At 41.6% G+C, this 13,870-nt stretch overlaps 2 protein-coding genes across 3 annotated transcripts; both read left to right on the top strand.

Annotated features, from left to right (window-relative positions):
• The first annotated feature begins 370 nt into the window (after positions 1 to 370).
• Positions 371 to 10,348, top strand: LOC117546640 (ribose-phosphate pyrophosphokinase 2). Of its 2 annotated transcripts, XM_034216953.1 has the most exons (7): positions 371 to 676; positions 3,386 to 3,569; positions 4,775 to 4,873; positions 5,345 to 5,469; positions 5,623 to 5,796; positions 6,649 to 6,808; positions 9,382 to 10,348. In XM_034216953.1, exons 1-7 carry the CDS (start codon positions 555 to 557, stop codon positions 9,472 to 9,474), a joined length of 957 nt encoding a protein of 318 aa, XP_034072844.1. In that variant the 5' UTR covers positions 371 to 554; the 3' UTR covers positions 9,475 to 10,348. The 2 variants fall into 2 exon arrangements, with proteins under 2 accessions (XP_034072844.1, XP_034072845.1); XM_034216954.1 differs by lacking the exon at positions 371 to 676 and having other exon boundaries at positions 4,755 to 4,873.
• A 935-nt stretch (positions 10,349 to 11,283) lies between these two features.
• Positions 11,284 to 13,337, top strand: LOC117546660 (thymosin beta-10-like). The gene is made up of 3 exons (XM_034216979.1): positions 11,284 to 11,433; positions 12,342 to 12,454; positions 12,547 to 13,337. Exons 1-3 carry the CDS (start codon positions 11,330 to 11,332, stop codon positions 12,576 to 12,578), a joined length of 249 nt encoding a protein of 82 aa, XP_034072870.1. The 5' UTR covers positions 11,284 to 11,329; the 3' UTR covers positions 12,579 to 13,337.
• Positions 13,338 to 13,870: the final 533 nt, after the last annotated feature.

Below are 13,870 nucleotides of genomic sequence, written 5' to 3'. Positions count from 1 at the left end.
AAAAGCTTTAATTTAATTATTAATTAAATAAGAAATAGAAAAAAATATCAAAAGACGTTGATAAATATATTTTTTTTCCTTGAAATGAATAACGGGTGAAAAATGAAATTAATTCACAAACTTTAACATAATTTTTTATATATTTAGTTTTACCAACTTAAACGTATACTATTAAAACAGATACAACTGTATTTAATTAATAATAATACACCTACTCTTGAGCACTTTTACCACATAGAACAGGATTTTAAATAGTTAATATTCTTTGTTTATCTCAGAAATAGGCCAGTGTGTTAAGTAAACAATGCAGCGGAGTAATGTGTGTCATTGCCTGCTGCACTGTCCAATGAGGGGAAGGCACTTCCTTCACATGCAAATACTGACCTGATATTTCCTCTCTGCCCACTGTCCCAGAGCCGCACCAGAGCAATGCAAAAGCTGCAACATTAGCACGCCAAATTCCCCGTTTTCATTACCCTTAAGAGGGGCGACCTGTCGTCTTTTTAATCCTCCTTTCTTTCCTTTCTCAAGCAAACTGCAGCAGTATTTCGGACATGCCTAACATCGTGCTTTTTAGCGGGAGCTCCCACCACGACCTGTCCCAGAAAGTGGCTGATCGGCTGGGACTGGAGCTGGGGAAAGTGATCACGAAAAAATTTAGCAACCAGGAGACATGGTGAGTAGTTTTTAAACTTAAAAACGACGCTTAAATGTCTTGAATTTTGACGTTAACATGAGATGCGTTTTGGTATCGCTGACAAGCTGTCCATGTTGCTCCTATCACATGTGGGTAAGTTAGCTTGAAGCTAACAATAGTTTACTATTCAGCGGGATCCACACGTGACTGGCTAGCCACATGTAAACACACCAGGCTAATAGCAAGCTAACCTCTTGTTTCCTTTATCGGACAGCTCTGCTATCTTCAGTAATGATAATATTTATGTAATGAGATTTCAATAACTATATCTGCCTTTTGTTTACGTTAAAAGTCACAAGACTTCCAGCGCCACAGTAGTGAAATTGCGTAACGGTGCATTTCGTTCATTGCTTATCATGCTAACTACGCTAACGTTACGTGTGAGTCCGGTGTGATGGGTGCTTATGGGCCAAAATGTGTACATGTGCTGCAGTTTCCCCTCAAGCCCTTTTTTCAGTCCAAACTATGTGAAAAGGCAGCTGAATGTTTTATTTCCCCTGTAACATGTTACATGTGAGCTGTAAACCTGCTAGTTTTAAAGTAGGAACTGATTAATCCGGGTGGACAACATGTGACGTGACACCTTCTCCACACTAAATGGATACTGTTAGCTAGCCAAGACGTTAGCCTTCAGACCTGTTGAGGTTATAACAAATGGATACAGGGTTAATCTTATTTAACAGTGTTATGTATGCACTACTGCTGTCCAATTTCGGCCTAAAATAAGTTAGCTTTCTGTTATTGAACATGTATTTATGCTAGCAGCCTAACTACATACGTGGCTAATTGTTTTTATATGCTAATGACAGGTTACATAAACAATTCCAACCATGACAATGGATTACACATGAGTTTTCAATGTACAATATTGTATCTAAACTAAGCAAAGTAAGAATAAAGATATATGTATGAAGCTCTCATTACTGTCTGTCCTGTAAGGGAAATCACATGCACTTAATTTGGGCTCATTTCCAACGCAGCCAAGCTAACCATTAGATAAATTACTGGCTGCACGCTAGCAGCTAGCCTCGTTTAATATTAGTTAGCTAATTACTTTTATTACTTTTACTTCTGCCTGGCCTTGAACAGTCAGTTCAGATCATGTTTGAGCCCTTCTACAGGATGACATACTAGCATCATGCTGCTCCACTTTGTTAATCTGAACACACCATAACACTGTTTATGCAATGCAGCTTTAAACTCAGCATTTATCTTAATCTATTTGTAGCTTTGTGACCCTCTCATATGTGCCCTTTAATGTGATTGATTCAGTACTAGGGAATGATGCACTGCATTAGTGTTTTGTGATCTTCAGTGAGCAGAGTTGGATTTAAATTCCTGCTTAATGATGCACTTACAGTATTGTAATGCACTCGGGATAAAAGCATCCAACAAACGGCAGTTGTTGTTTTGTTATCTTTAATTTCCACATAGTTTCTTTAGATAAACAGCTTGTAAAGGTGTCTCGACCCCTTTATCCCTCCTAAGCGCCTCTCTGCTGGTGGTGTTTCCACCCACAGCTCTAAAATCCAGGGAAAACTCTGATTATCCTCGCTCAGGTTTCTCTCTAGGGAACACTGCTGTTTGGGCGACACAACGTCCAAAACAAAGATTATGTTCCCATCTTCACAGGCGAACAGGGAGGTGAGAACGGTATGCTAATCCCCGCTCTTCTCACTGCTCAGATACAGGTTTTTGCCAGGTGAGAGGTCAAGGACCAGCGTAGTCCTGGGAAAGACATGTTGTTTGTTTGCACAGAGAGAAATGTCCAAACAATGATGTTGTTGCCCTTTGGCTCCAGGGCAGGCATCCAGATGTATTGTATAAAACAAATGTTATTTAAACACTAAAATGATAAATACAGTAGACTCAAGATGGAGAGTATAACTAAATAAAAGAACCATTTTGGCAATTCGTCCCAGATGTGCCGGACGTTTTCTGCCTCTTTGTATGGAGGCCGTCACTTTTTGTGTGTCCCTGTGTCGTGCTACCTGTTTAATTGTTGCCGCTGTGGCAGGGAATGTTTTGCTCAAGGTTTTGTCTGTCCATCCTGAACGACTCAACATGCAGTTTGAACTTATAATGTTTACATTTTCTTACATCTCTAGAATAGAATCACAGAAAACCTTGTTTTGTTTTTTAACAGAGATTGTGGATATCAAAAAGTGTCCTTTTATCATTTAAATAAAATGATAAGTTATATTAAATTGGTTTGTCCAAATGATCGCCTAATTATTGCCAATGCCTTCAGTTGGCTTTTGGTTACAGCAATAACATGTTTGTTCACACCCTTTAAAATACCCATTCAAACACTGGGTGTGAGCTTTTACTCTCAGTGATTCAACACCTTTACAGGCTGAGTGCTGGCCTCCCTTAAAAAGAAAAACCGCAGGCCCTGTGACTGCAGCCGTTACATCTGTCCACTGATCACATGACAGGGCCCTCACACAGGAATGTTTCACAATGTTTTCTCTGCTCACTGTGTGTGTGCCTCATTTTTTCTCCTCACATGAGCAGAGGGACTCAGCCCTAACTTGTCCTAACACTCGAAGCAGCTCAGTCACACATAACTCACCGCTCATAAATCCATCGTTGAACTTCATTAAAAACAGAATGACCTTATAATCTGTAAGGGATAAGTGAAAATGTTCTGTTTGACGTGTTTTCCTCTGTGTGTCGCTGCGACAGTGTGGAGATCGGGGAGAGCGTGCGCGGAGAGGACGTGTACATCGTGCAGAGCGGCTGCGGCGAGATCAACGACAACCTCATGGAGCTGCTGATCATGATCAACGCCTGCAAGATCGCCTCCTCGTCCCGCGTCACCGCCGTCATCCCCTGCTTCCCCTACGCCCGGCAGGACAAGAAAGACAAGGTACACACGCCACGCCTCTTATATCTGAATATCACCGATAACACAAACATTTTAAAACTTTGACCTTTTGATTGGGTCAAAAAAACAAACATGATTTCCTTCCCCTATTTTAGCATTTATAAGCATTACCATTTAACACCTATAACTCCCTGAAATCCCCCTTGTAAGAAAGTGACCTCTTCTTTTTCTTCTCCTGATATGAGCGCACAAGTGAAGCTTTCTGTGTCAAAATAAAAATAAATGTAATATAAAATATTATTATATCCAACCTCAATGTTTTCTTATGTGCAGAATTATTTTTACGTTACGACACAAGTCACCTTAAATGTAATGTGAGGAATCCCCCTCTAGCACCTGCAGGTTGACATGTCACATTACGTGTTGGGAATACTTTCATGTACACGCAGGCACTGCAGCGATACAGTCGATCTCTACCCCTAGAAAACCTGAGATTGACACATCGAATGTTCCTGCAGGCGCAAAAAGTGCTTTGGGAAAACCTGCTTATCCTGTAAATCATTGTCTGCTGTTGCTTCAGTTGTTGATGTAACTACAACCGCAATGCAGGTCCACATGAAGCAACAAGAGCGAGGCTACGTGACGGCCTGCACATCAGTGTGACGCTTCATTCCCCTCATTATCATATTCTTTAAAGTACTTTTTTTTTAAATTTCTTGTCACTGAACTCTGCTTTTAACGTTTACATTCATGTCAATGTTCTGCAAAGGCTAAAATCCCTGCAACATAGTGACGTCACTGTGTAACAGTCGCACTTCTGTTGGCTGGAGCTCCAACACATTGTGCGTGATAAGCTACATCACAACAGAGCAGGCCAGCTAACCAATCAGAGCAGATTGGGCTCTGGTTTCAGACAGAGGGTGAAAAGAGGTTCTGCAATATGAGAAATAAATAGCTTTTTGAACATTAAAGCGTGAAGACATGTTAAAGTAGAGGTACAAAATACAAATATGAACCTGAAGATTAGCATAATATAAGAATGTTAAAAATATATATATTTCGCAGTTGCAATATCAGTCAAAATAATCCTAATTAGTGTTTAGGAGATAAAATACATTTTGAAACCTCCATAAAAACATTTTTACAGGGGATTTGCATTCAGGGAAAAAGGAAAAGCTTCCAATATTTAAAATTCCCGACATCTTCTTCTCACTTACTCACCTCAAGTGTCTTGATGCTTGTCCCAGAGTCGAGCTCCCATATCGGCGAAGCTGGTGGCTAACATGCTGTCGGTGGCCGGCGCCGACCACATCATCACCATGGACCTGCACGCCTCTCAGATCCAGGTCAGTACAGAGACATGTCATCTATTACTGGGTCCAAACGGGGAGATAAGAGATTAAAGACAGTAGTTAATTAATGATTGTGTGTGTGTTTCTTTACCTACTCACTTTCTGAATAAGGCATTGTTTTGCGTTACGGAGCAATTTAGCTTTCTAATATTAGTGACTGTTAAAATGTATTTTGTATGCTACTACTCATTCTAATATAGTACTAATACTCACTCACTCTTAGGCGAAGGCACAATTATCTCACACATTTTGTTGTTTAAAGGTAGAAAAATAGCTTCTGTTTTAATATGAATTACAGACGGGGATCAGGATGAATAGATAATGAAATAAAGGGACTGTACTCATGATGTAATGTGCTTTAAATTGAATTGTGCCATGTATTTTTCTGTATTCCCATTTATAATGTTCCATATTTCTGAACTTGAGTCCATTTGGTTTTGTAACCTTTGCGTCTTTTTTTTAAAGGGGTTCTTCGACATCGCTGTAGACAATCTGTACGCGGAGCCCGCTGTGCTGCAGTGGATCAGAGAAAATATCCCCGAGTGGAAAAACGGCATCATCGTGTCTCCAGACGCCGGAGGAGCGAAACGGTGAGATGGAGCGAGAACTCAGGAACATGAGGAGCGATTTTAAATGATTATATTTTTATAATGTTTCAAATGATGGCTGGAGTCTTATTCTCCATAAGGGAAATTCAAAGTGTAGTCTATCTAATATCTGTTTCCCCCTTTGTCTCCACGCAGCGTGACGTCCATCGCCGACCGTCTGAACGTGGACTTCGCTCTGATCCACAAAGAGAGGAAGAAGGCCAACGAGGTGGACCGCATGGTGCTGGTGGGAGACGTCAAGGACCGCGTCGCCATCCTGGTGGACGACATGGCCGACACCTGCGGCACCATCTGCCACGCCGCCGACAAGTCAGTGACATTTAAAGACTTTGAATCCGTCTGTTCCTGGCATATCGTACACACAATTATAGTATAATAATTAGGGATGTCCCGATCACCTTTTTTTGCTCCCGATCCGATTCCGATCATTTGATTTTGACAATCTGCCGATACCGATTTTTCCCGATCCGATCTTCATGCAATGCATTAAGAGGAAAAAAAGGTAACGGATAACGGCTGGCCATCCAACGCGATGAATTCAGCTCTCTTGGCTGTTATTCTTTTGGCCTTTTCACTGTTCTGGGGCAGTTTCTCTTTCCTTTTAAAAGTCTCTGAAAGTGTCGGTTGCTTCAGTGCCGTTCCCTGAGTGGCATCTGTGTACTCGTCGTGTTGTTGGTGTTTGTTTCTCAGGTGGCGTGTTAGATTGGTCGTGTTGAACGTAGCTCTGTTCTTTCCACCACGCGGAACCTCCGCCTTGCAAACATTGCATCTGGCTGTTACACTGCCTTCGCTTACAATTTTATAATACTTCCAAACTCCTGACATTTGCTCTGTCCCGACTCCCGAGTCACCAGCTGAACGTAGCCTCTCGTTAGCTGCTACTATTAGACACTGCGCCCACTCTGTGGCTTTGAGAGGAATAAGCAACCAGGTCTGAAAACAAGCCCAACAGAAGCAACACATACATGATGTTGTGTAATTTTAAACTAAAACTAAGTCCTCAGGATGACTTTAAGACGTGAACATGGTCATTTTAGTTTTGTAACATTAAATAAAAAAAATTATATAAAAAAAATCCCGATCCCCGATTTTTATCTTTTGATTCGGATCGAGACATCTCTAATAATAATTATATTATTTACCAAACATTTCCTCCTCCAGGCTGATCGATGCCGGCGCAACGAAGGTCTACGCCATCCTCACACACGGCATCTTCTCCGGTCCCGCCATCTCTCGCATCAACAGCGCCCCGTTCGAGGCCGTGGTGGTGACCAACACTATCCCCCAGGAGGAGAAGATGAAGGCGTGCCCCAAAATACAGGTACTCCTCTCTCACACACGTTAATGATACTCACACGTTTTGTTCAGCAGGATAATTTCCACATATTAACGTTATGCTATGAAGCAGGGGTGCCCAACCAGTCGTTCGCGGGGAGATTCCCAGTCGACCGCGAGATGTGTCTAAAAATAGAACAACAATATTCTGTTATCGTTAGGGTTGGGAACCGAAACTCGGTTCCAGATGAGAACCGATAAGAAAATGCCGGGTACCGGGTACCCATACAAAATACACAATTTCGGTTCTGCTTAACGGTTCCTAAACGCGGTAGACCCTGTATTCCAGCGGGTCCGTCTGCACCGCGGTGCTGCGGTGACCCGGTGGAATACAGGGCGGACCTGGAGAATCACAGAACGGCCGGTCGTCAGCGGGCCGTTGACGGCCGGCTCGGTACGCTGACGGCCGGCACCGCCCTTCATTTTTTTAAACGGCATCATATAAATTGCGCTGACAGGCGACAGAGGTCCACAGTTGCCCCGCAGCGATGCTCCCCCCGCCCTCCCGTAGACATTTCACGAGCTCAGTCACTTCATAACACCAAAGATAGGTCGCGGTAAACGCTCTGAAGTGAGGCTCCACTACACTAAAAAATAAAAGGCAAAGTGTAATGCCTGTTAATAGCTTGCCACAGGCATAGCTCAGTTAAAATAAAGCACAGCTATTGTGCAATACATTTGTATTGCATGTATATTTTTTAGTAACAATTTCAGTTAAAGCTTTTAAGAATAAATATATTTTTGTTATCTAAACGTTTGACCTCTTTATTTTACAATTTTGGAATCGAAACGGGGAATCGATAAGAACCGGAATCGATAAGCAGAACCGGAATCGAAATCGGAATCGATAAATTTCAAACGATACCCATCCCTAGTTATCGTTAATGTCCTAACATAATCTTCCTGTGCCAGAATAATGCACTTGAACGCATCAAAGCTTTGTGATTGGCCGGTGTGACCCCATGTTTCGGGGCGCGACTGGTGGGCAGTGCACTAGTTCGCTGACGTTGTCCGTGTCAACCATGGACAGGAGTGACAGTCCGCACACACACAAGACCGCAATTATGGCAGAAGCAAAAAAGCCCAAAATATATAATTTTCACTCCGAGTGGGAGGATGATTATTTTAGTATCTATTCCAATTCAAAGTCCATCTGTCTCATCTGCAATGCGAGCGTGGCTTTATCGAAGAAGGGTAATTTAGGAGCGGCATTTCAAAACAGTGCACAAACGCTACGAGACGGAATTCCCTCCTGATTCTGCCCTACGCTCCAAAAGGGGAGGGGCCTGAGAGGACAGCTAAATGCACAGCAGTCCATTTTCACCAGGCCCAACAACAAGAGCAAGGCTGCTACCATAGCATCTTATCGTGTCAGGCACGTTCTTGCGAAACACATGAAGTCTTTCAAAGACGGCGAAGTTGTGAAAGAAGCATTCCTGGAGGCTGCCGACGCGCTTTTGGGGACAGTAAAAATAACAGAAGCATTTCAACAGGTTTTTGATAAAAACTCAAGTTAGATACCGTTATTAATCAGCTGTAAGTTTTAGTTTATTTGAATTGAATTTGAATTGTTTGAATTTGTTTTAATTCACACACACACACATTCACACACTCATTCCTGGGTAAGAAATCCATGTGCATCATCATTATAATTATTGTACAAAATGTTATAAGAATGCAAACATTAAGATCTGTTCTGTTTAAATTGATTATAGTCTATTATCAATTCAGGTTAAGAAGCTAGTGTTGCTTGCATCCTATTTTAAAGGCATTTATTTTTATACTCTACTAAAATGCAACAAAAATGGTTTGATTCTATTAATGTTGTCTTTTTTATTGCACGTTGGCAGCAGATTCCTGAGTAGCTTCAGATCTGAGTTGTCTTATTAGTAAGCCTAATTTATACTTTTGTAGCAACACTATTTTTATATAATGGCAAAGAAAGGGTTCAGAGTCTTTTCTTTTTCCCTGAGTCATATGTGGCAGCACTGTTCAATGCTTCTTGAAAACATTTCCCACTGTAGTGTGTGACGTGTACACTGTTGTGTAACTTCAGTTAAATACTTGTATGTGTGTAGATTAGAAAGAGGTGAGATAAAGGATCTGCAGTATTTTATGAAGTATTAATCGTACAAAGGTCAGTTTTATACAAGTAGAAGTGTGTATTTAGCTGGTAGTAGGCTGTCAGTAATGGCTACGCCTCTCTATTTGGACTGGTAGATCTCGGCAGACTGGCAACTTTAAAAGTAGCTCTCGGTTCAAAAAAGGTTGGGCACCCCTGCTATAAAGGATCTACATCATGGTCACACGACTTCAAGTCACTTAGACACTTCTTAGCAACCGCCATTTTTTTAATACAGCAGTGGAGTGTTTAATGACGTCTTTTGTCTCGTTGAAAAAAGACCACTTCAGATTGAGTTAACACCACACGTTATTTCAGACTAACAACTAAAATCGAATTAGAAAACCATTGACTTCCAGGCGAGGGAAACAGGAAGTGGTAAAATGCTGAGTCATTTCTTGGTTTTAGGACTCATTCGTGCACCTTGTTTCCTCCAGGTCATCGACATCTCCATGATCCTGGCGGAGGCGATCAGGAGAACCCACAACGGCGAGTCCGTGTCCTACCTCTTCAGCCACGTACCATTATAGAAACCCCTCCCCTCTCAGCGGGCACTTCTCTGCCACATATCCTCCGGAAAAAAGGCTGATGACTGTTTAAAGGTCACGCCCACACAGGAGACCAAGTTTGTATTTATGAGCATATTTTCTTTATTCCTGCTACCCTCCATCAGCGAGGCCTGGCCTTCACTTTAACCAAAGGCTGTCTGTGTATAATCTGTACCTCATATTGAACCCACTTCAACGAAGCATTCCACGATGATTCGGACGCATTCTGGCTCGTTCTGCTTCACAATGTGAAATAAATATGCACCTCCCCCCCTAAGTGTTTGCTTAACAGCTGCTAAAAGTATTAAATGATAAAGCCTAACCCTTTACTAGACAATGCTTTATAGCTGTAATACTTTATGCTTATTGCTATCATTGGACCACGGTTTAAAAGCTGCACATGTGGAGATCTGACAGGAGTTAAAATAAAAACTTAATTTGCTCACTTTCTTTAGTTTTTCTTTCATGAATGTGCTTATGCAACTCTTACATTTGCAGTATAATTTCTCCCATAATAAGCTCTCTTTATGACACCTCTTTCCCTTTGATAAACTTTGGTAAAAAATTACGAGTGTAATACGAGGTGTCGCTGGGTGTTAAACCCATGTTTAAAAAGGTCACGAAAACAAATTGAGCCCTTAGATTGTTAAAGATTTCAGCCATGATTTATTATTAAAATGGTGTGATATGTCATCACAGCTGTAATGGGTCACTTGTATTCCTTAAAGCAGTTTTCACTGTTTGCCTGCAGGCGGTTTAAGGTTCGGTGAAAAAAACGTGATAATATTTCTTTTTTTTAATAAATGTAACATTTTGAGCTGTTTCTTGACAATAAAGCTTTGACAATGGCTACAGATGTTCGTGTTGCTCTGCTTTTTCAATACATTTAAAGGGACACTACAGCAAGATAGCATTACATCTCTAAAGACTCATTTGTTTATTTGTTAAATAAAAGCTCATATATCCTGACTATTAGTCTGTAGGCATCTCGAAGAGTGTGCCGACTACACTACCCATAAGGCAACTCATTCACATCCCACTCTGGTAAGTTTTCCTAGAAATATGATGGACAATAGTTCCTTTTAAAATAGCTAGTTGAGGTTCAACATACTATTATCCCAAACGCAGATGTTAAAATAGTTTGTTTTGATGGATTGCAGTGAGTGAAATAAGTACATTTAGTACTGTACTTAAATCCGATTACAGGTACTTAATTGTTATACAATATTTACTCTTCCATGGTTTTACCATTTCCTGTTAATTTACATGTTTTCCTGTTCAATTATCTGCATTAAAACGCTGATAAATGATATAACTACAGTTAAAGAGGTAAATGCAGGAATTTGACCTTATCAAAATAGTCTATAATTTTGTAAATAATCTTAATACTTAATAATGATTGAAATTGAATCAAGCGTTAACTGACGTACACATATAAATGTTTTTATTTAAGGGACAGATGCATGGAATAAACATTAAACTAAACCGCCACCAGAGGGCGCCCTTTCTGCATTAATCTGCAGTCAGTAGCTGCAACAGATACAAGTAATACATAGAAATAATGTGCTTTTAAAGTTATTTTCACATCAAATGTAGCTGAAGAAATGGCACATTTGACCTGAGACGTATTATATTGATAGTCAAATAAAGTAAAGTGGTGCCATGTTGACATAAATTAGTGATAATATGATGAATGGAGTGGATACATTCGCAAAAAAACAAATCTATTTATTTACCACAATATGTGGCTCCTTCAGGGTGTTTCAATGTTTTATCAGGCACATGAGCATGCAGGGCCCCGTCTCTCCAGCAGGGGGCCCGGAGGCCGGCAGCGGTGATGTCAGATGTCATTAGCATATTTCTGACTATATTTGATGCTTGCGCAAAGACGCGCCACTACTGCTGCAGCGCACCGACCAGAGAGCATCCAGAAACCCTCCGGTAAGACCCATTCAACAAATACCTCCTATTGTCTGAACTGTTACTGCCTGCAGTGAGAGTGAGGAAGAGCTACGAGGAAGATGATGAGCCTTGTATAAAGAAATATAGGATAATACCCCAGCGTGTTTTTGTGTGTTTAACAGCTCATAACAGAGTGTAATGTGACAGCAGGGCACGCATGTGTGCTGTGTCTTTGTCTTACACATCCACAGTGGATTTCCTTTGTTGCCTTTTATGCTCGGGGTCCGTTATAAAATGATGTGTTACGCGCGTATATTTAGCCACGGTGCGTAATTTGGGAATATCTTTGAAATTGTGGAGTTGAACTTGGATTTTGAGGCTTGCATGAAGGCAATCAGGGCGGTGGTTCCTCCAGATTGCACCCCAAGGAGGAGAAAGTACGTGACAAGTGATTTTTTGGATGTGGAAATCCCCTGAGAGGACTCACAAAACCAAACTTTATATTTTTGGATGACATCATTTTCATCCTATTAGCGATTTTCTACGCGTAAGAGTTTATTTTCCCACCATATTTCTTTCTCGGTCAGCGCAGGATTGTGGACTCCTGTTGTTATGTAAATGCCCCTTTTTCCCCCACTGGCTTCATTGTCTGGATCAGCCCTTCCCCTGCGTGCAACATCCCTGGCTGTGTGTGTTGGATAACGGGGAGGATGGCAGGCAAATCACGCTGTGCAGAGCCGCAGGCGAACAAAAAGAGACGGACGCACATTAGAGGGAAAAGTAGTCCGGGGTTGCGCATGTACTTAAACTGAACAAATTATTATTATTTTTGACCACTGAGATTTAGGCAACGCCCTAAACACAAAGTCATGGAGAAGCACATGTCCAAATAACATTGCAGATACACATGTGTAGATATTAACATGTGCTTTGTTCTGATTTCACAGACTACCTGCAACAATGGCTGACAAACCCGACATTTCAGAAGTGGAGAAATTCGACAAAGCGAAGCTAAAAAAGACCGAGACGCAGGAGAAGAATGTCCTGCCTACACAAGACAGTAAGTAGGAGCATTACATCACTTTTTACTGTCTGTTTATGTTTATTTTTGACAAATCTAATCTAACACATTCTCCCTCCTCCCCTCCACAGTCATCGAACAGGAGAAGAAAGACAAGTCGTGAAGCCCCTCCTTCCCATCATGCACTGTACACCCCTTCCTCCTCCTCCTCCCGCATTGCCTTGTTTTCAGTCACTTCTTTTTAGATGTATAACTTTGTAACCGAAATTATGAAACGATAACCACGCTGCACAGCCTGTGGGGGGTTCAGGCCCCGTCCCCTCGACGCTCGTACGCCACCTTCATTTCCCCCTGATGATGAGGAGGATGTGGGGCAGAGGAGGGGATGCACGTCCTTTCTTTAACACCTGATAACACCGAGGTGCAGCGGCCGGGGGCCTCGGGGACGGGGCGTGGCCTGGGTCCCAGGAAGCTCCATCGCCCCCTCAACACCCTACTTCCTGTATGGCTGCTTTTGCGCCCCGAACCGTGGCGTCAAGCTTTTTAAGTTTTTAATTGTTTCTTCTAATTTTCGGGAAATGCACAACTTTGTTTGTACGCTGGCCAAAATATAAATCCCCCCCCCAAAATGTTCTGTGTTTTTGTTGTTGTTCTTTTGTATGTACACAAGGATAAACATATAACAGATTCCATCTAGATCTGGGAGATGCTCTCAAATGGACCTGATTTGGGGTTACATTGTAACGCCTTGTTTGTCAGAGGGATTCGGGATAGCTTCAAATCTGTCTCGTCTGAAATGAGGAAAAGAGCAATTGATTCAATTTGTTTGCTTTCAACATTCGTTGTCCAAAGTTTCCAGCGGTCATGTTACTCTGCCACAAAAACGTGAAATGTTGTAATAAAAAAGATTTTGTTACTAAAAGATTTGTGCTACTTTTTCTACACACTCTTTACCAAAATGCTCACATTTCTAGAGGTGCCGTTTGCTAGCATTATCGTAGATCAGACTGCTCGATTACACACTCTCCAGTTGCCAAACAATCCTCCAGCATTACTTAAGGGACGAGGCTGTGCAGCATTATGAGGCTTACATGTCTCAAGCCCTGCAGGGATTTACCAGCACAAGAGATGAATTTTGTATCAGTGAGGGGAAATGAAAGCTGTTTGGTTCGAGCACCTGTCACGAAGGTCTTTTCTCAAAGAGGCTGCTCACTTTAAAGATTAAAGCAATCCAGGAAGTAGACTCTTCCTGGACCAACAAAGCAGTAAAGACGACTTATTGCACCTTATGTTAGAAAGAACCTTGCTCATGCATCTGTTATATATGGTATGATACAGTGGTGGGATTATGGGACAGAAGGCCCTGACCGCAGAGGACAGTCTCTTGAGATTGACTTACTTCCTAAATTAGCCACCGTCTATAAGCCTTAATTAGCATGACATGACTGACATTTC

Source organism: Gymnodraco acuticeps, unplaced genomic scaffold (assembly GCF_902827175.1).
Source record: "Gymnodraco acuticeps unplaced genomic scaffold, fGymAcu1.1, whole genome shotgun sequence".
Taxonomy (NCBI): Eukaryota; Metazoa; Chordata; class Actinopteri; order Perciformes; family Bathydraconidae; genus Gymnodraco; species Gymnodraco acuticeps.
Note: the sequence above shows the minus strand (reverse complement) of the source record. Positions and strands in the feature narration are given on the sequence as shown.